Source organism: Amborella trichopoda, chromosome 1, assembly GCF_054954075.1.
Source record: "Amborella trichopoda isolate Santa Cruz 75 chromosome 1, AtrichopodaSantaCruz75HAP2 v2.0, whole genome shotgun sequence".
NCBI classification, from domain to species: Eukaryota; Viridiplantae; Streptophyta; class Magnoliopsida; order Amborellales; family Amborellaceae; genus Amborella; species Amborella trichopoda.
The window spans coordinates 33,279,157-33,299,497 of NC_142336.1; the positions used below are offsets into that span (position 1 = coordinate 33,279,157).

A 20,341-nucleotide genomic window follows, 5' to 3' on the forward strand; every position below is an offset into this window, starting at 1 on the left:
ATGAAATAAATGGCACCATCTAATTTTACATCCAATAATCAAGATTAATTGTGACCATCTTATACCAAAAATAAATAGTTTCATTGTATACTTTTTCTAAAAATATTTCTCGATAATAACATATATGTAATCAAAATCAAAATCAACAACTAAAATTTAACAAGAAATTTCATTTACTTAAAAATATCTCTAATTAAAAAAAAAGGTAGGCAAATTGCAAGAAATTGATAAAGGATGTGAAAGTTAAAGCTACTGTGTTGGATAATGAGTTTTGATATTTTATTTTCCATATAAATTATAAATCACTGTAAATTTCTCCTTTCCAAACTTTCTATCATTGCATGTTTTGAACTCACATTTATTTATTTAAAAAAATAATTTATACTAGCAATAAAGGGTGGACTTAGATAGAGAGAAAGAAGGAGAGGTGGTGTCGTTAGAGAGAGAAAGAAGAGAGAGGTGGTGTCGTTGGAGAGAGAAAGAAGAGAGGTGGTTTCGTTAGAGAGAAAAAGAAGAGGGATGGGGTGCAGTTAGAGAGAGAAGGGGTCATAAATAATATAATATAATAATAATAAAAAAAAAGAGGTGGGGGAGCCGAATCAACAACTGACTCCGACCCCGACGCCCTCCTTCCACACAGGGACTCAAGCTCTGGAGAGAGAAAATGATTGAGAGTTAGAGAGAGAGAGGGGGGGGTTGGCACCAGAAAGGGCATTCATTCACATTGCGGGCTTTTTGTCAGAGAGAGGGGAAGGTCGCATGATCTGATAGCAGGGACAAAGGTGTTGACGTTTTAGGGTTGCAAAAAAGTTGCAGAGAGAGAGAGAGAGAGAGAGAGAGAGAGAGAGAGAGAGAGAGAAGAGAGGAGATGGTATCTTTTTGTGAAGTGAAGAGGTGGTGAGAGAGAGAGAGAGAGAGAGAGAGAGAGAGAGAGAGAGAGAAAGAGAGGAGATGGTATCTTTTTGTGAAGTGAAGAGGTGGTGAGATAGAGAGAGAGAATGACGCATTTAGTGGCCCGCACAGGTCGGCATCAGCAGCGGTACGAAGAAGGTTGTCGCCTGGTTGCTGGGTAACCCATTCTTCCCCTCCTGAACTTCTCTCTATCATGTAGTTCTCTCTCTCTTTCTATCTTTGCTTCTCTTTCTATCTTTTATTCTCTTTCTCCTTTTCTAGTGCTATGAATGCAGAAGAATGGGAATGTGGCTTGATGGTTTTGTTCATCTTTTTGCTCTCCATGTTGTCATTGCTGATGGTGGCTTTGTTGTCTTGTTCTGATGTTTTTGTGGAAAGCAATTACTCGGCCCTGAGAATCTGCTCTGAATCTGTTGCTTCTGTGGGTTTAGAAGCCATTTTCTTGTGTTTATTCCTTTGTTCCTGCTGGTTGTTTTCATACAACCTTTCTGTCCTCTTCTTTCTCTTCCTTTTTCAGTTTTGACGATATTCATTTGTTTTGAGAGAAATTATATGGGGTCTTCTTTTTGTGATGCTATAGCTTGAGATTCATTATAGCTTGAGATTCATTATATGATGGGGAAACCCCTCGTGATTTTTCATCATCTGGTTTTGCATGGACAATGTGGTGCTTCATATTTAGTGCTCTAATGCTACATGTGCATTATGGCTCTAGGTCATTATAGTGATGAATAATGTCCCATCATTTCGAAATGGTATCCACAGAATGCAATGATTTTATTTGCTATGTTCATATTTTACTTTCAATTTTTTGGGGTATGAAGATTTGACAAGCAGCACACTGCTTTGCAACAGAGTACCTGTTGTTTCCAGAAGCGATTGCATTGATGCAATTCTGATCCATTTTAAATATGAACAAGAGATCTTTCTATGACCTTTCATTTTAATCAACTAGGGAATGTTCCATCACAGTTACTATTGAATTGTGGCACTGATATTTTTCTTATTGCCATATTGTAAATGCCTTGTCCTTAAAGAAGTTAAGTACTAATAAATATATGTTATTTTATGTTTTGAGCAATGTAAATCCAAATGTTATAGTTATCAAAGGACAAAATTATCTGAAGACTACTTAATAGGAAATGATTAATGATTTTCTATGCTATTTTTATGAATAATATCGTCTTTTTGAAATAATTTTTAATAGTGATATTGTCACCCAATGCCAATGAGCAGGTCACAGTTAATCTATTAAGGAGCGAACTAGATGTACCCAATGTCCACCGTAGAATGCATAATTTCAATATCAGGACAATATCATTAATATTTGTGAAGCACATAAACAATCCAATAACATTCAGAAGAACCCCAATTCTACAAGGTTAAGGGTTACAGACAAGTGCCATGGAGCTATGGTTTATTCATGGATATGATCTTGCTGGGTGTTCAGAATAATAATTAAATGAAATGTTCAGAATAATAATTGAATGAAAGATGAAATTTTCTAAAGATCCTTCAAAATTCTGATGCATGAATGTGTCTGAGGCATCTAGGTGCTCAACATTCTTAGATGCCTAAATGATGGCCCCTTCAAAACTTTGCCATATATCTCTATTCATGGAGTGTTATGGGAAAGGTGATCCTATCTTGTCAATCTGATGACATTAAGATAGTTTCACTCCTCTATCGACTGCACAGGTATATCACTAGCAATTATATTGAGGCCAGTTCGAAGGGCTGCCTCTTGGTTCACGAATATTGGTTGGGCCTGAGAAGGCCTTGGTACCCTGCTTGGTTTGTTGTGAGACCTACACGATCTTTGGTTGTTAAGAATGGGATTTGGAATGTGTATTTCCTACAGCAAGGTAAGGTTAGGGATCATTTCATATTGAATATTCTCGGAGATAGTCTGTTACTTGAGTAAATGTTATAATATTGTGGTGGCTTCTTTCTTCCAAATCATCAAGAGGATGGCCAAAGGACACAAGTGCTAAGTTCTTCCCATGTGTTCCATGTGTTCCAGGTGTTATTAATTTTCTCCAATTGACTGTCATGCCATGTGTAGTTGCGAATTCCTTATATAATTTAATTACTTCAAGCAACAATATCTTTTTGTGTACATTTCCCTTTGACTGTATTTCATAGAAGGTTTGGAAGTGAAATGTCTGCATTGAGTTGCTAGGACTAGGATGACCCTTTAGATTGTGATTATCAAACTTGTATGTAACTCCATACATGGAAACCAAGAAAGGCTAAAAGAGACCCTTTTGGCCTAGGCAACCCCTGTATTTGATGTGCAAGGATGATTGGGAGCCCAAAATCTTGGAGAACTTCTTAGATCTAATGTATGAATCCTGAATCCCGCGGTTGATGCCAGAGGTAACTCAAATATTTATCATATTTTAAAAAATGAGCTGCCCAGCACCTAGTTGCCCAAGGGACCCTAGGCTGCCTAACCTAGGCTTGGGCAGGCATCTCTAGGTGCCAATTCTTGGGCACTACCCAGGAGGGTTAGGCAAGCACCCAGCACCCAGCCCTGGGTGAGAGCCTAGGAACTGGGCCTTTTTTGGCAGCAAAAATTGCCAGTGTGGGCATTTTGGATCCTCTTAACCCATGAAGAAGGGGGAAAGGGTGTTTTGCGGGGTATTCTAACCCCCAAAGAGTGGAAACACTCAACTCTAAAATCACCCAAAATTGCTTTTTTTCCAATTTCCTTTTGGAATCGAGAAACAGTTGTAAAGTTCGATGAATCATCTGAAAGCTTACCCTATCTTATTGGAATCAATTTTAGGGGGCTATGTGTATGATGATTGTATGAACTATCAACTATGGGTATGGACTATGCCAATATGGCATATGGATACTAATACACTGTGGACTTGTTTATGCTTTTCACTATTTCAGCTATTCAAAGAATCAAAATTTGAATTGATTTGAAGTTTTGAGTGTTTTTCAACATTCATACATATATACTTGCATAAAAAGTTAGTTAGAATGCATATAAATGCAAAACAAATACAAAATTGACATAAATTTCTGCATATATGTGCGTTTGAGCAGCAAATATATGCATGCTTTGAAATTTGGTCACCTCAAGGCGCCTGCCTGCCAGGGGCCGCCTAGCGTTCTTTAAAACCTTGAGATATATATATATATATATATATATATATATATATATATATATATATATATATATATATATATATATATATATATATATATATATATATATATATATATGTTAAAACTTCTCTATGTTATATATATGTGCACATTTGTGCTTGAGTGCATGCCAATAACAATAAAAGAAGAAAGAAAAATATAGATAATTTGTAAAATTGGAAATTTCATATAAATTTAAAAAAATGTTTTATAGAGAAATTTCATATAAAGTTAAAAAACAGTTTGAGAGAGAGAGAGAGAGAGAGAGAGAGATGTGGGTTGCTCTTTGTTTAGAGACAGATGTTATATGTGAACGTCAGGGGATTTCTTCATGTTCGAATGGAAGGATAAATTTTTTAGGTGATTGACAAAGTGATGGAATAATTTTTTAGGTGATTTCTACATATTGTTACCCTGCTCACATAAGCTTAGGGAATGAGAAAATTATGTGTGGCAGTTATAGAGAGACTAAGAATGTAATTGTTTATTAATGAAAATAAGTTATGAATAAAATAAAAACGATGTAATTGCTTATAAGAGATAGCTGGAGACAGAGGTTTGACGGTTGGGAAAAGAATATATTAGTGAGGAAGTGTACTTGGAAGGACTTTTATGGTAGTGCCTGGTGACTATTGATGATCATACCTGCCTGGATAGTGTCATTCGTTGATTAAATTTTTCTGCTTTTTTTTTGTTTCTGTTTATTAGTAATATCCACCCCAGTTTAATCACACATGCATGTTAATTGGCATAAAAAAGTATGCCTGAGTCTTTAGATAACTGGTGGAGTCTGTGTGCTAAACTCAGGTCACATAGTTTTGTGATTAGGTTTCCCTCACTCCTAATGGTTGATATTTCCGTCTTGATTGAAGTTGTTACAAAGGGAAAGATCAATGAATGGGATGATCATGCTTGCAATGGGGCTTATAAAGTATCTTAAAGTGTGAAATTGATGTATTGCACCTTTGTAAGTAAAAAATTGGGAAATATATGTTTGGAAGGTTTCGTGTCGAGAGATTTCGAGAGGCACTGTTTCAGTTCTAAACCCCTGCTGTTTCTCAATGCATTTTTTATAGCGATTTTTTTTTGGAAGACATAAAAGTATCAATGTGGAAGTATCAATTTAGATGGATAAACACTTCCTGATCTAAAGAATATTTCTAGTTATACCATATTGCCAAGTGAACTAATTGTGACGTCCTTTTGGATAATATATCTAATGAGGGTGCTTTGTGGAGGGAATACACTTTATTGATGAACTAAAAAGAGAAAGCTCACCTGCCCACGATTTTTTTCCTACATATTAATTTTGCTAGTTAAGAAAACAATGTTTCAAAAAAAGAAAGTTAGATGCAAATGCTGAGGGTGCAAATAGGTATTATGAGAATTTTCCTTTCCAATACTGATACCAGACTATATATGATTGTATAGCTGTATGTCATATTCTTTGGCTCTTGATATTCTTGTTCTGAATAGATACTGATTTTTTAATGCATGGGAAATTGAACAGGTGCATCCCTTATAGGTATAGAACTAGCAATGAGACTTCAGGAGATAAGTCCAATGATTCTGTGGAAGTTCTTATGATTAATTCTCAAAGTGGACCTGGCCTATTATTCCCAAAGGTTTGATGGTGCAAGCTTTTATTCTGTTTGAATCCATCTGGGATGTCAATTATGATTTTGTTTTGAAGCACTAAAAGAAACATGATTTTGTATTCGATGTTAGTGGCAAATTTCTTTATATTCTAGAAGGCACTATGATGAAAAACTTGCTGGAAATCCCTTGTGCTGCTTGTTTACATGCCATTGTACCGTAACTGATGTACACATGCATATCGACTTTTGTAAGGCTAACCGTCAAAAAAAAAAGATTTGGTTTTCTTTCACAGTTATACCTTTTGGAACTGCACATTTGCCTTTTGTATGCATTAGTAAGCAAATGTCACTGATAAGTATTTTATGCCAATTTAATACTAGTATGGGGACTTCAATCCCTGCTCTATTCCCTCAACTTTGGGAATCTTTTGTCTGACCTGAAAATCTACTGTCTGTTGCCTCATCAATGTGAACTATTGGACGGCGGTGTAAAATCATTTATTTTCATTTTTAGGATTGCCAAGTGTGCCCTTTACTGCATATCCATTGGAGAAATTTGCTGGGCAGCTATCTGTACAGGTTTTTTTTGATAGCCACGATGCTAATGCATAGATTGCTCTGATATGATTAAGTTGTTTGGACATGGAAATGCTAGATAAAATTTTATAATTTCTTCTTTTTCTTTTTGGAGGAAAAAAATGTTTAGTTCTTGCATCTATTTTCTTCCCATTAATGGGTAAAATCATGAAAAGAAGTTCTTTTCCCTTGGCATTGAGTGGTGGAAAGTGTGTTCTTATCAATATTCTAGTGTTCTTGTTATGGCTATATGACATTCATTAGTTCATTGCTAGCCATAATGTTCTTTTCAATATTCTAGTGTTCTTTGTTATGGCTATATAACATTCATTAGTTCATTGCTAGCCATATAAATTGTGCTTCACTCTTCCTCTCTTTGATAGTCCTAAATTTTTTATCTTATTACTACCTCTTATTACTACCTCTTTGTGATTATTGACAAATTTCATCTTCATTGAGTTTGCTTGTAAATCAACAAGCATAAAAGCAATCTTTTTGGCAGTATATACCTTGTACCACCATGTTTATCATCAAGGTGGATCACTTTAGGTTATTTGATATATGATATCACTTTAGGTTATTTGATATATGATATCTTGATGTTGCAAGCTTGATTTGCTTAATGACTCTTTAGTTTTTTTTTTTTTTTGAAGGAATGCTTACTGACTCTTTAGTTGCTATTATAATACTTCTGCGAGCCCTTCTTTAGATGCGAATAAGGAGTGAATCTTCTGGAGCTTTACTTTTGGTGTCCAATTTGTTAAGTAACTTCCTAATGGAGGGCAAAGTTATTCTTATTCTTTATTTTTATTCAATTTTAAATGATGTATATTATAATTATAGTTTTAGGGTTCATTTTGAGGGATTTTAGTTTTTTAGGAATTTTAGGTTTTTTATAGTTTTTATTTATTTCATGAGTACTATTCATGATTACTGTTTACAGGGGCAAAACTGTCATTACTACGAGAATGGGGTTGGGTCGTGGTGGTAGCACCACATGTGCCCCAGCTAAGGTCTAGGCTTCCATTCGCACCTAACACCTTCAAAATCCACTAGCGATTTCAAAAACGTGTAGGGGTTCGTCATCCCCACTGAATTACCCAAAAAAAAAAAAACTGTCATTACGAATTTTAAGTTTAAGTTAGAATATATGGGTTGATGTATTATTTTGTTTGGATACTTTTTTTACTTGAAACATTAAATTATAAATTTGTAATATATAAGAGGTGTGTTGGGCCTTGAGGGCGAGATTTCATATAATTTTAAAAATTAGAAGAGAGAAAGTTTAGGCTTTTGGAACCCTAGATTTTTTTGAATTATGCTTGTGTTTGGCTTTGTTTCTTGCTGACTTTACTGTGCCTTCAAATTCTCCATCATCAGCCCATGGCAGCGAGAAGGGGCTGTAGAAGGGTGATTTTTGTAGATTTGCTTTGTGATCCCAGAGATGAGAGAATTGAGGTACTTGAATGGCAAATTCAGCGGCTGACCCACAATTTGCAAGCCTCAATAATGGGTAAAATGGTGATCTTTCAACCCAAGAGGATCCCGAGTACAAGCCTTTTTACTTTCATCCTCCACGTGTGGAGTCAGGTGATGAGGATAACGATAGAAGACCTAGACGTGGGGAACATCACTTTAGAGTTTTCGATTTGAAGGATGTGATTATTGATTTTGACATAGATTGCATCGATAGTCAGCAAGTTATAGATTGGGATTCACCACCAATCTTCGATATATACTCAGATGAATAACAAACATCTTTTAAGAGATGTGATCTATGATAAGGATCACGATTATTGTGAAGATATTTTGCGAGAGGGTGAAAAATATGGAGAGAAGGCAACAGGAGGACTGATCCAAATCATGGCCTTTGAAGATTTCAGTACTATTGAAGAGATAGAGCATTTAAGAAATTTAGGATGTTGGAATTAGAGAAGCGCAGATGAAACGTGGTCAACTCATAAACCACAAATTGTGGCCCTAATTTCAGAAAATGATGGAAGACATGTTGAGAAACCCTCATAAGACCCAAAAATTAAGTTTGAAATTTCCTACATGATTTTCAATGGAAGTTCAGGGATAGCTGCATTTGATAAATTTGCATTGATTCCTCAATATACATATCATGATCCATTTATTGAGGAATTCTTTTTACCATAAATAATATTTGAGCTGACAAAGAAAAAGAAGGTTGAAGAAGGTGGTTTTGATGCTGAATTCAAGCACACTTCAAACTCGAGAGGAGTTTTCTCCAACTAGGGAGAATGATGCAGGGCAATATTATTCTTATCTATTATTTTTGTTCAATTTTAAACTATGCATATTATAGTTTTAGTTTTAGGGTTTATTTCTAGGGGTTTTAATTTTTTAGGAATTTTAGGGTTATGTTCTTTTTATTTATTTCATGAGTACTTTCACAAGTACTGTTTTATGAATACTGTTCACAGGGGTAAAATTGTTATTACAAATTGTAAGTTTAAGTTAGGATATTTGGATCAATGTATTATTTGTTTGGACACTTTTTCTACTTGAAACATTAAATTATAATATATAAGAGGTGTGTGGGGCCTTGAGGGGGCCATTCCACATGATTTTTAGAAATTACAAGAGAGAAAAACTTAGGCTTTTGGAACTCTAGCTTGGTGTATGGAGAAGAAACCCTAGGTTTCTTTAAATTATGCTTGTGTTTGACTTTGTTTCTTGCTAATTTTACTGTTCCCTCAAATTTTCCTACATCACTTCCTCATGTTTTTTGTTTATTAACTTCCCTATTTTGGATCTTCTCACTGTTCTTGCTTCTTCTGATGCAAATATGAGGTGATTTTTTTGCAGCTTGCCTTTGTATATTCATGTAACTTCCTCATGTTTTGCCTGATCCAAAGAAAAAGAAATGTCATTCATGTGCCTTTTCATGCAGCGGAATAAGAGTTTTTTTTGTGAGCTATAGATGAATGTTTAATGTTTTAATTTGAATTTTATTGCAACTATAAAATTACAGAGGAAGCTGCAGGATACCTTACAATGCCATGTGGTTAATGGCCACCAGTTTTTACCATGACCATGTAAAGTTTCAAATGCTTCTTCTCTATTATTAACCATGATCTTTTGCCAATGACTTGAAAGGTCTTAAGGTCTTAGATTCTGAGCCACAGTGGCTCTATTGTGGAGCCTGTCAACCACCACTAGACCTTCCTGATTTGAGTCACTTCCTTGCAGCTCGCACCTCCCCAAACCACCATAACACACCCCCTAAAAAAAAAAAAAAGAAGAATCCTTGATATCACCACATCTAGTTTTCTCAACCCATTGGTCCTGTTAAGGTTAGGGAGACATGGCTTCATGGGTAAAAATTGAGTTGCATTGGAGCTGTGTCGAAGCAGGAGCCATTTTTTAGAAGGTTGGAAGAACTTAGAGAACATTCGTACAATATATGCATGTGTATATGTGTATATTATTCAAAATTAGATAAATGTAATACATAATAAACTTGTGCAACATAATGCAAAATATGTGTTCATGAAAAATGCTTTCAGTTATATAATTTTATGGTAGAATATTTTCATTGTCACCATTTACATCGCCTTTTTCCCCTAAATGTGGTCTCATTTGTGGGAATTGTTGACAGTGGCCCCATCTGATGGAGCTATGCATGTAGTCTAGAGAAGTTGCTGATGGAACAATTCCATTTGGTTCAGTAGGTTTGACTTATTTAGCAGTTCTACATTTTCCATAACTTGTATTGAACGTATTCTGTGGAACCAATTTTAGCTTTGCTGTAGCTTATTTGGCTTTGAGGAACCTTAGTTCCAGCTTTGAGGAATTGTGGTTTCCATGACTTTTTAGTCCCTAAATATGGAACCTGGCCATGGAGTGGGAGTGCAAGCTTTTGCAGGTGTAGGAGGTTCCTGCAACTAAGGGTGGAAGCTACATTAAGTTTGTTATGGATTACCTTAGTGCCTTTGTTGGCCTTCTTAGAACTACTGCATCCTTTTTGACTTTCACTTCCTTTCACGGGATGGTGACTCTCCTTTCTACCCCAATGAATCTCTTTTCTCTTGGGTAGCATCCTTCCTGATCCATGCATTCATCATGCAAACACACATGTACTTCCATTCATAGCCGTGGCTGTGAACCTTCTCTTTCCATGATGTGCTTGTACCCTTGGATCACTTGCATTGTCACTGGCCCATCTATTTGTGCCTCAAATGTATTGCTATTTGCTGCTTTGTTGTTTGCAACTGTATTGCCTTTAGTGACTAGAGATTACATGTGCTTGGGTCTTAATACCAAGCAAGTCTGGGGGGCTCTATTACCTTCTTGTTTTTAAGAAAATATAATTTAAATGGCTCTAGGGAAGACATGGGAACATTATCTGTTCTTCCCTTTGCAACAAGAAAAATAAAACAACCAAGGTGGATGGCAGTTATTCGTAATGTTGGATGCCTTGGGATTGTCTGAATGCAAGTAATGTCTGAGTATGTGGAAAGATTTGGTCAAGGATGTGGAGCCTGTAATACTCGGTTTTTTTATTAAACCTTATTGAAGATGGTTGCTTGGAGAAACCCGTAGATTCCACCTTGTTGGAGGAGAGCAGCTATCAAGCAAGGATAACGGAGGGTATTTGCTTTAAGATTTTGGGAAAATATCAACCAATCACTTCTTACAAAGTAGCTTTGGAGAGTTGCTGTGGAGCAAGATTTGTGAGGAGTCTCTTTTTCGATGGAGTTCTAGGTTGTTATGTAGGTCTTGTAGGATATCCATGTGGCGAGCTATCTATTCATTTGGATCTTTGATTAGGTGTTGCGTTAGATACCATGTGGGTCTGGGATAGAGTCAGGTTTTGGGTGGATGTTTAGTGTGTGGAGTCTCTCCGTAAGGACCTGTTTTTACGTATGTGGGGGTTAGTGTGGGGGTTAGTGATGGAATTGGAGATTGTCACTCAGGATTATTTCGAGGTCCTGGGGACGCTGGTCATATAGCATCCTTTTTTAAGTAGAGGTCCTAGGAATTTTGAGGTTAAGGAGTGATGTTACCTTTCGGAATGTTTTGAGTTGACCTTTATTAGACCACAGAGGTATGTGTAGGCTGATAAAGAGGTGACAGCGTTGGTCCTCTCTCAGGCGATTTGCTGGGATCCTTCAGGGTATTGTTTGGAATCCTGGCGAAGGGCATGCACCTGGTCCTCTTCCATTCCCGAGGTTAAAAGCTTTTGGGTGTTTGGCCACTCTCAAGAAAGTCTTGACTAGTGATCATCTTCAGCATTGAGGTGTCCAATGCCTCAATTTTTATTTACTTCGTTGAGATGGTAAGAGACAGTTTTCCATCTCCTCATCCATTGAACTTTAATGCGATCAGCTTGGAGTTTCTATTTGAAGTTGTTCAATATGCTATGACCTTGCCCAAGTTGATCATGTTCTTGTTCTGTAATTGGACTCCCTTGAAGGAGTCTGGCTGGTCATCTCCTTTGGCAATTAAGGCCCTTGGCAATTTTATGTGGTTTGGTTAGGAAGGAACAATAGGATAGGGAGATTGTCCAGGTTGGCCATGGTGCAAGAACGGTAAATAAGGAACTAATTTCCTTGTTGACCATGCTTTATGACTTTAGAGATATGTTACAAGAACATCAATACAAGAATTGGTGTTTCCTCAGATTTGAAGTCTCCGACTCACCTACCTATACTTGCCAAGTCAACTATGTCCATACAAGTCTGTATAATGCATATGTGTCTATATACCTTAAATTAAACATGTGTATCCAAACCTAAGACATGTATCTCCAAGTCATGGAACGAGTGCCCACATCTGCCTCACTAAACGGAATGCATGTCTTACAATGTAAAGACATGTGTCCTACAAGATGGACATGTGTGTTGTTGATTAAATATTTGGACTTGCCTGTCTGCATAGCAGACATGCCTTCTGCAACTCCAATAAATGAAAATTTCCAGACACGCATGCATTTGTGTCTAGTGCCTTTTGGTGTGCCGTTGTTATGCAGATTCAGAGGCATTTCAGTCCATGACCATCGTCGTGACTGGGCTGCCTTGACACGCACTGAGTCCTTTGGTAATCTTGTCTCGTGCTATGATGGGATCCCTCCTCCATCTAGGTCTTGAAAGTTAAAATTTGATGCAAGTTCCTTGGAGTGGGAGCCGTTCTTAGAGATGATACAGGGTTTATTCATAGAGCTTGCTATGGAGTCCTGACTCCTGACCAATTGGTGTTGCTGACTTGATGGAGGTAGAGAAATCTTTGGACTTGCCTGTCTGCATAGCAGACATGCCATCTGCAACTCCAATAAATGAAAATTTCCAGGCACACATGCATGTGTGTCTAGTGCCTTTTGGCATGCCGCTGTTATGTAGATTCAGAGGCATTTCAGTCCATGACCATCGTCGTGATTGGCCTGCCTTGACGCGCACTGAGTCCTTGGGTAATCTTGTCTCGTGCTATGATGGGATCCCTCCTTCACCTAGGTCTTGAAAGTTAAATTTTGATGCAAGTTCCTTGGAGTGGGAGCCGTTCTTAGAAATGCTACGGGGTTTATTCATAGAGCTTGCTCTGGGGCCCTGACTCCTGCCCAATTGGTGTTGCTCACTTGATGGAGGTAGAGGCTAGAGCTCTTCTGAGAGGGTTGATAATGTTCGCAACAATTATATCTGTGGTCCATTGATAGTGGACAGGGACTAGCTCATTATTATTTGTTGAGCTAGGGACTGTGCCTTTTTCTTTGGTGGTTGGACAGATTTTTTAGAAGATTAGGGGGCTTGGAGATTAGATTATTGCTGGATCTCTTTTCAGGGCTTCCTTGAAGACAACTTGAATGCTGACTCTTTGGCTGGCAAGGAGGTTGGAAAGGCATCCTTGTGCCCGCATATTTATGGAAAAGGTGGCGACTTAATAATTTTTATCATAACATGGAAGGAAGGGCTTATGTCATCATTCGAGGCTCCTTAGGTCTTCAGATTATTAGATGTCCTTTGTTGTACTGTACTATCACATTGATCAGGAAACTTGGATCCTCAAAAATATTGAAATTGATAATGATACGCTTCTGGAATGACATTTATGTAAGTGGTTGCAGCTCCACCATTATGAAATTGTTAGGAAATTTAGTTTTACAGGGTTCATTGTTGGCTTTGTCATTGTTCATTTTCTGCATCTGTCTGGGCCAAAAGGACTTTTGCATTGTTCTTTTCATACTCTATCATGCGGTTTTATGATCTTATTTGTGCCCCATTGCAGGGAGGGTGGGAAAATGATGAAACGAAGGAACAGGCGGCTCTTCGGGAAGCATTAGAAGAAGCAGGTGTCCAGGGGGAAATAATGGTAAACATTTTCATACTCACATTTGAACTTGCTCATGCAAACACTAATTCTTATGTGCATATGTTTGTCTGTGAGTGCACTCGCGTGTTTCCGCATTTGTACATGGGCATACAGACATGTCATTGTGCGGGTCTGTTTATGAGTGTTTTAGTAGCAGATCTGTGTTTTCTTTCAAATTTTTCATGCTTTATATTTCTAGGCTCTTTTTAATGTCTATTGATCTTGATGTAATTTTGTAACCTAGGGACATACTGATCATAATATAATTTTATTGCAAAAAAAGAAAAAATTCTTGAATTATGTAGATAGCCTACTATAGAAGATTTTGTAATATGGTAAATGGAATTCATCCTTTCTTTTCATCATTACATTTTCCTATTGTTCTAGCTCTGTGTGTGTGTTTGAAGTTGGATATAGTGCTTCTTGGATCTACCATTGTATCAAATCCTCATAAAGCTAATGAACGGTCAGGAGTTGTGACTATGATCTGAAATACTTTAAAGATGGCACACTTCCCACCAGTAATGGACTTGAAAGGTTTTACATGTGGTGGTCTTTCTAATCATGAAAGCTTAGGATGTCATGCATTTTATAGATGGAAAACTAGGGATACTTGGGGACTTTTTATGTGTTAAAATTTCAACAATTAAAAATAATTGTTTAAATTTGTCTGCCCTAGTTTATTAGTTTATACATACAGTTGTAGAAACCAAAGACCGTTTGCATTGGTCTCAAAATTTTCTTCTAAATTTTTTTCAAGACGTTTTGAGGTAGAGAGGAAACTACCTTAATGTGATTAGATGGGCTGTTGAGTTTTCTTCCCATGTCAGGAGATCCGCTGATGGTGATGCATGAACCCCACCTAGAACTGGGGCTTCCAAGGACACACTCACTCGTATTGGGGTTGTTCCTCACTTTATCTTCCTTTTCCAGTACATATCTCTGATTGTCGTCACTGTTCCATGCCATAGATACATTTTATTTTGGCAGAAGCTATCTGTAAAAAAAAAAAAATGTGCTGTCGATTTTAGGGAATCATTTTGGGTGAGCAGGAACACGAGAGATTCGGCTACCATACTCTTCAGCAAAATCAGTGGGATTTGGTTATGGCCTTCTCTACCATATCAATGCACGGGCGGGCTTCGAGTGGAAAAGCAAGGCGTGGAAAGTGAGATTGCTGCGACCTAGTTAAGGTACCATTGGGCAAAGCTACGTCTAGCTTCCTTTTGATTGACCGAGAAAGATTCAATGGGTAGAGCTTCATTCTGCACTGACCGTCAACACGTGATCTAGCAAAAGATCCTACACAATAAAAAATTGTAGCTGTGCATAGATCGTAGTTCATGCACAGATTAGGAAATTTAACTGATTGAGCTCTGGGGTCAAGTGCCATCTGGCCCTATCCAGTTTACTCAACTAGGTCATGGGAAAATTAAACACTTCTCTATAAAAAGTTAAAATATATTATTAAAACCATTCAAATAATAATAAAAATAATAAAATTGTAAAAAGTAAATTTAATATATGCTATAAAAGAGTTGTTATTATACTATGTTATATGTGGAGTTTTTTTATCATATGCTCTTCAAATGATTTTCACCCAAAAAATAATAAATTAGGCTTTTTGAATTTCCTTACAACATGGATAGGGTTTTACAATAATTTTACAAATTATGTTATATACTTTCTTTTTTCGCTTTAGAGAAAGGTATCGTTTGAGTGAAGCTTGAAGCAAGGGGGGTCAGACTGTCTCCTTATGATGCCTTGTATGGCCTTGAGGATTATCCCTTATCTTGTTGAATTGATGGACCCAATCAAGCCATAAGGCTTGGCATAGTCTCTTGGAGACTCGATGAACTGGATGGAGACGGCCCAGTTGCCATTTGGGTTGAATCTCAATGGAGACTATATCCAAGTTTGCTCTGGATCAGATTGAGCACACAAAGTCTTCAAAGATCTGATTGGGTCTACTAAAAACCTAGAAGGATGTAAGAAATAATGGGAGGTGGCTTTAAATTGATGTAAAATGTAAAATTGATTGGGTCTACTACAAACCAAGTGCTCTCTCTTTTTTGGTCAAATGCAAAGACATGCATCACACATTGGAACAGAAATCAAGATCACAACAGTTTTTGGGGATTGTTCTTCATCCATCACCAGTCATCCCCTTCCAAGTTCTTAGCAATATCATAAAAAGTAAATCCAGTAATTTTTTGTTCATATGATGAATAATTTTACGATAAGGGATGCAGAAAGTTTTTAAGTTCAATGCTTTTCAATTGTGAACTTCATATTTTATCTCATATCACTCGATTATTGGTGGTACAAAGTAGAATTTGCTTCCAGATATGACCTCAGTATAAAGGCTGAAAAGTGTAGAATAATAAATTAAAAATATCCTTGTTTTCACTTTCATATTAAAGTGACCAAAACGATGGATATGTAATATAGTACTCGCAAAGTGCAGAATTGCGTCAAGGTCATTTTACCTAGTGCACCCTTATAATAAGAAGAAACAGTCAACAAAATACCGAGGAATATTCTCAAAGCCTATTTCCATCATCATTATCATCCAAACCTTATCTCAACTATTTGGACTCAGCTTCATGAATCTTATTCTGTCATTCTACTCTATAAAGGACCATACTCTTAGCCAGACCATAAGTCACTATATCTCTTCTCATTACATCCATGTCTTTTTGGGCCTTTCTCTTACCTTTTTAGAGCCTTTTACTTGAACTAAATAGCCCTTCCTAACCGGTACTGTATTAGGTGTATGTTGTACATGGCCAGTCCCCCTGAGTCCACTTTCCCTTATCTTCTCGAAGCCTATTTATTTTGGCAACATGTAAAGGCAGGGTATTTATTTACTTAACTATTATCTGCTAAGTGGGCATGTAATTACATTTCACTTATTTGTGTACCTAGAGAGCCTGAATGTGATCCTTGGAATCCAGTAACCTCAAAAATATCACATGTAGCAAATCACACATCATTGCATATGCCATGATGTGGCAACAGTGGCAATCCACCAAAATTATCTGATGCACCTTAGTCCTTCCTCAAACCTTTTCGTACTTACTTTCCAGTATGAAGGGACTTCTATTCTGTGGAGCATTTATGTGAACTCGAAAAGTGGTGTATGAAGCTGCTCTACATACCCATGTACCGCATCTCCTCTCTAATTCCTAACGATGGCCTGAATAAGAACCCTCTCTGCACCCTGTTGCTCAGCACCTTTTTCCTTGCCTCTACTGAGAAGTATAGGGCATGGGTTCGCTGATTGGTTGAGCTGCTGCTTTTTTAGTGGAATCAGAACTGCTGATTGGTTTAGCTTGATAGAACTAAGGTATTGAGAAGAAAGCAGCTACTTTTTGTCACTCTTCAAATGCTAAAATTTTTAGGTAGTTTCTCTGTCTAAAATTTGATAGAGTTTCTCTAAAAAATTTCATAATACTCTCTCTCTAAAACTTAAAATTTACGATAGTTTCTCTCTAAAAATATGGAGATAGTACAGTAATAGTAATAGTAATAGTAATAGTAATAGTAATAGTAATAGTAATAGTAATAGTAATAGTAATAGTAATAGTAATAGTAATAGTAATAGTAATAGTAATAGTAATAGTAATAGTAATAGTAATAGTACAGTAATAGTAATAGTAACAGTAGTAGTAGTATACATCTTATTATATCATTATTACATTCATTATTGATTATACCATTTTTATTTTTATAATAATTTGTATTACTGGTATAGTAGTAGTAGTAGTAGTAGTAGTAGTAGTAGTAGTAGTAGTACACATCTTATTATATCATTATTACATTCATTATTGATTATACCATTTTTATTTTTATAATAATTTGTATTACTGGTATCATTATATTATAATAATATTAATATTATAATACTATTATACGTCTTATTATATCATTATTACATTCATTATTGAGTATACCATTTTTATTTTTATAATAATTTGTATTACTGGTATCATTATATTATAATAATATTAATATTATAAGTTATTTCAACATTAATAATATTATTGTATTATCATCAGTTGTATTATATTATATTCTTTCTCTCATGCATACACAAAAGTCATGTTTTGGATAAGCCAAGCTTTTTCTGACTTTGTGTTCCCATGTTTTGGCCTTTTTTCTTGCTTACAGAAAAAGCATGATGATGAGTCCAAAAAAGTTGCCAAATAATTTGTATTCGAAATATGATTTTGGACACCCTGGGATCCAAACGATCCATTAAATTTCTTCTTTCTTCTATGTGTTTTTCTACCTGAAGAAATTTGCATCACAGCATTAAATACCATAAGGAGAAAAGTTGCATCTCATGCAATCCTTTTTACATAGCGAGATAGCATGTGGTCAATTATAGAGTTGGTTTTAAGTGATTTTTTTTATTGTAGATTAAAGTGAAATAAGAAAATATACCAAATTAGGAAAATTTGAACTTGCTATGGGAGAACATACCCCACCCCCTCCCCCTTCTTTAATGCTCCAAATGTGCATGCCAAAAAGTCTCAAGTTTGATGCTTTGACTTGCTTGAGCTCACAACACGATTAACAGGGAACTATGAATTATGCACCATTCCTGGAACATAGGAATAATGCAGCAATTTGTAGATTATAGTTCATTTTAAATTAAAGATTTGGCTTATTAATAATCTTGGGATGATTTTTTTTCTGCAGTCATGCTTAATATTGTCCCTGAGTTGATAACATCTGCCTGCATCCTCAAATTCTTTGTGTACTTAAATGCAGTAAAAATATTTGTGATGCCTTACTACCTAATTTTGGCTTTCCCTTGGGTTTGATTGACAGATGATCCAAGATGTTTAAAAGTGACTTAGTGTCTCAGGAAACTACTCAATTCTGATTGTTTTATTCAAATTTGTCGAAAGCACCTCCTTTTGTGGTGAATTCTTAGTTAGGAAAGATTACTTTAGAGTGATCAATGGTGAATGTTGAAATAAGGCTTCATCTTGAAAATCACATTGAAATAACTTTTTGGTGTAAACTTTGTAGGAGTTCTTGGGGTTCTATGAATTTAAGAGTAAAACCCACCAAGATGAGCTCAGTCCAGAAGGTTTGTGCAGAGCTGCAATGTTTGCTTTGCTTGTGACTGAGGAGCTTGTTTCTTGGCCCGAACAAAGCATGCGACAAAGAAGATGGCTCACAATCCCCGAAGCAGAGGAGCATTGCCGGCATTCGTGGATGAAAAAGGCTCTGCAGGAAGGATTTTCCAAGTGGCACGCGTCAAAGATGCAACATGATAATGCAGAAAACCAGTCGCCTGACTCAGCTGATAGAGACACAAGTTCCTAGTCTCTCTCTCTCTCCCCCCTCCTCTGCCAAGGGCAGGTATCAAGGAAACCAAGGAATTTTCTCCCCCCGCCCCGCTCGCCTGCCCACAAATTTTGCTATGAAATTTCATTTCTTTACTCTTCTATTCCTTTTCTAACTCCGTGACATTGCTAGGGCATCAGTTCTCACCGTGTGGTTAACATTTGAGTGCCTCAAGTCCTTCATACTTTGTGTATATAGAGATTTTGTGCACCATTCTTCACCGATTATGGTTTCCTATGAGACTGAAGAATTTTGTTGCAGGAAACTTGCTGGTTTGGCGGATTTGGTAATGCCTTTAACACAGGCCTTCCCGTAAAGAAATCTGTGATTTCTACCATTGAAATAGATTTTGAAAATTTGGGAGGCTTGAACTGCCATGGTGCCTTCTAACTCTGTTAGATCTCCTAATGCGTGCAGATGAATATGTCCGGCATGCTCTTACATGAATTCTGTTAATTACTGAAGTTTCTGCAACCATCTAACTTTAGTTTATAGCAAGCTCACGGAGAGGAAGAAGCGTTTGAATTTTTCTTTTTCACTTGGTATGAGGAATCATGTAATACATGTTCCTTACCAGTTCTTTTCTGCAACAATACGGGTGAAAACAAAAGAAGTATAAAGTTGAAAATTCCATAATTTCGGGCAGTAGTTGTAACATGCAAGATCAGTACCAAGTTTCTTGAGGCCCCCAAGAAAGATTTTGGAAAAAGAGTTCCAATTGCCACTGCTATGGAGTCAGATTCAAAATGGGAGAGGCCTTACAACTAAGGGTTCCAATATGAGGCAAAGAAATAATCTTATAATGGTGACCTGCATTTTGGATCCTGTTCAATGCCATTAACGAATGTGTTGGCGGGGCAGACGTGTCTTCCAGTTAAGTTCTCCATAATATCCAAGAAAATTAGTGCTGAAATATCATAGAAGGATTACTCTAATGTGCAAGGCACATGGGGTTTTCTTTGCTGCTACTGGTTATCTCCAAACACTTAGGTTTTCCGAAATGCCTCCCTTAACTTCCCACCCCTCAGTCCAGGTTTGTTTCTAGAGAGCTCGTTCTCTTATGACTTCTCCATCACATTTTCCTTGCTCTTTTGGGCATCTTTCTCCCTTTAGATTTCAGTTAGAGAAGTTACGGCTTTGTATAGAGTGCCATTCATGGATGGTGCGGCGCACAAGTCCTTGGCATTTTGTGTGGCTTCCGCTTTTGGTAATATATAGTGTGTTCATGAAAGCTGTACATTAAATTCAATATACCCGGGACTTGTTAAAACCTCTTTTTTTTTTGTTTTTACGTTGGGATTGTATAGTATGAGATATTTTTTTTGGGGTACAAAGACGTCACAAGCACTTTTAGGTATTGGATGTGCAAAATCAATAAATGAAAGCGTGATAATATTTGA

General features: G+C 36.7%; 1 protein-coding gene across 3 annotated transcripts; it reads left to right on the forward strand.

The window, feature by feature from the left end:
• Nucleotides 1-582: 582 nt before the first annotated feature.
• NUDT16 (nudix hydrolase homolog 16) lies at nucleotides 583-19,312 on the forward strand. Of its 3 annotated transcripts, none has more exons than XM_088862594.1 (4): nucleotides 583-1,107; nucleotides 5,585-5,699; nucleotides 13,494-13,577; nucleotides 18,621-19,312. In XM_088862594.1, coding segments are annotated over exons 1-4 (501 nt in total). In that variant the 5' UTR covers nucleotides 583-1,105; the 3' UTR covers nucleotides 18,921-19,312. The 3 variants fall into 3 exon arrangements, with proteins under 3 accessions (XP_088718720.1, XP_006843514.1, XP_088718721.1); XM_006843451.4 differs by having other exon boundaries at nucleotides 583-1,069; XM_088862595.1 differs by lacking the exon at nucleotides 583-1,107 and adding an exon at nucleotides 1,133-1,333.
• Nucleotides 19,313-20,341: the final 1,029 nt, after the last annotated feature.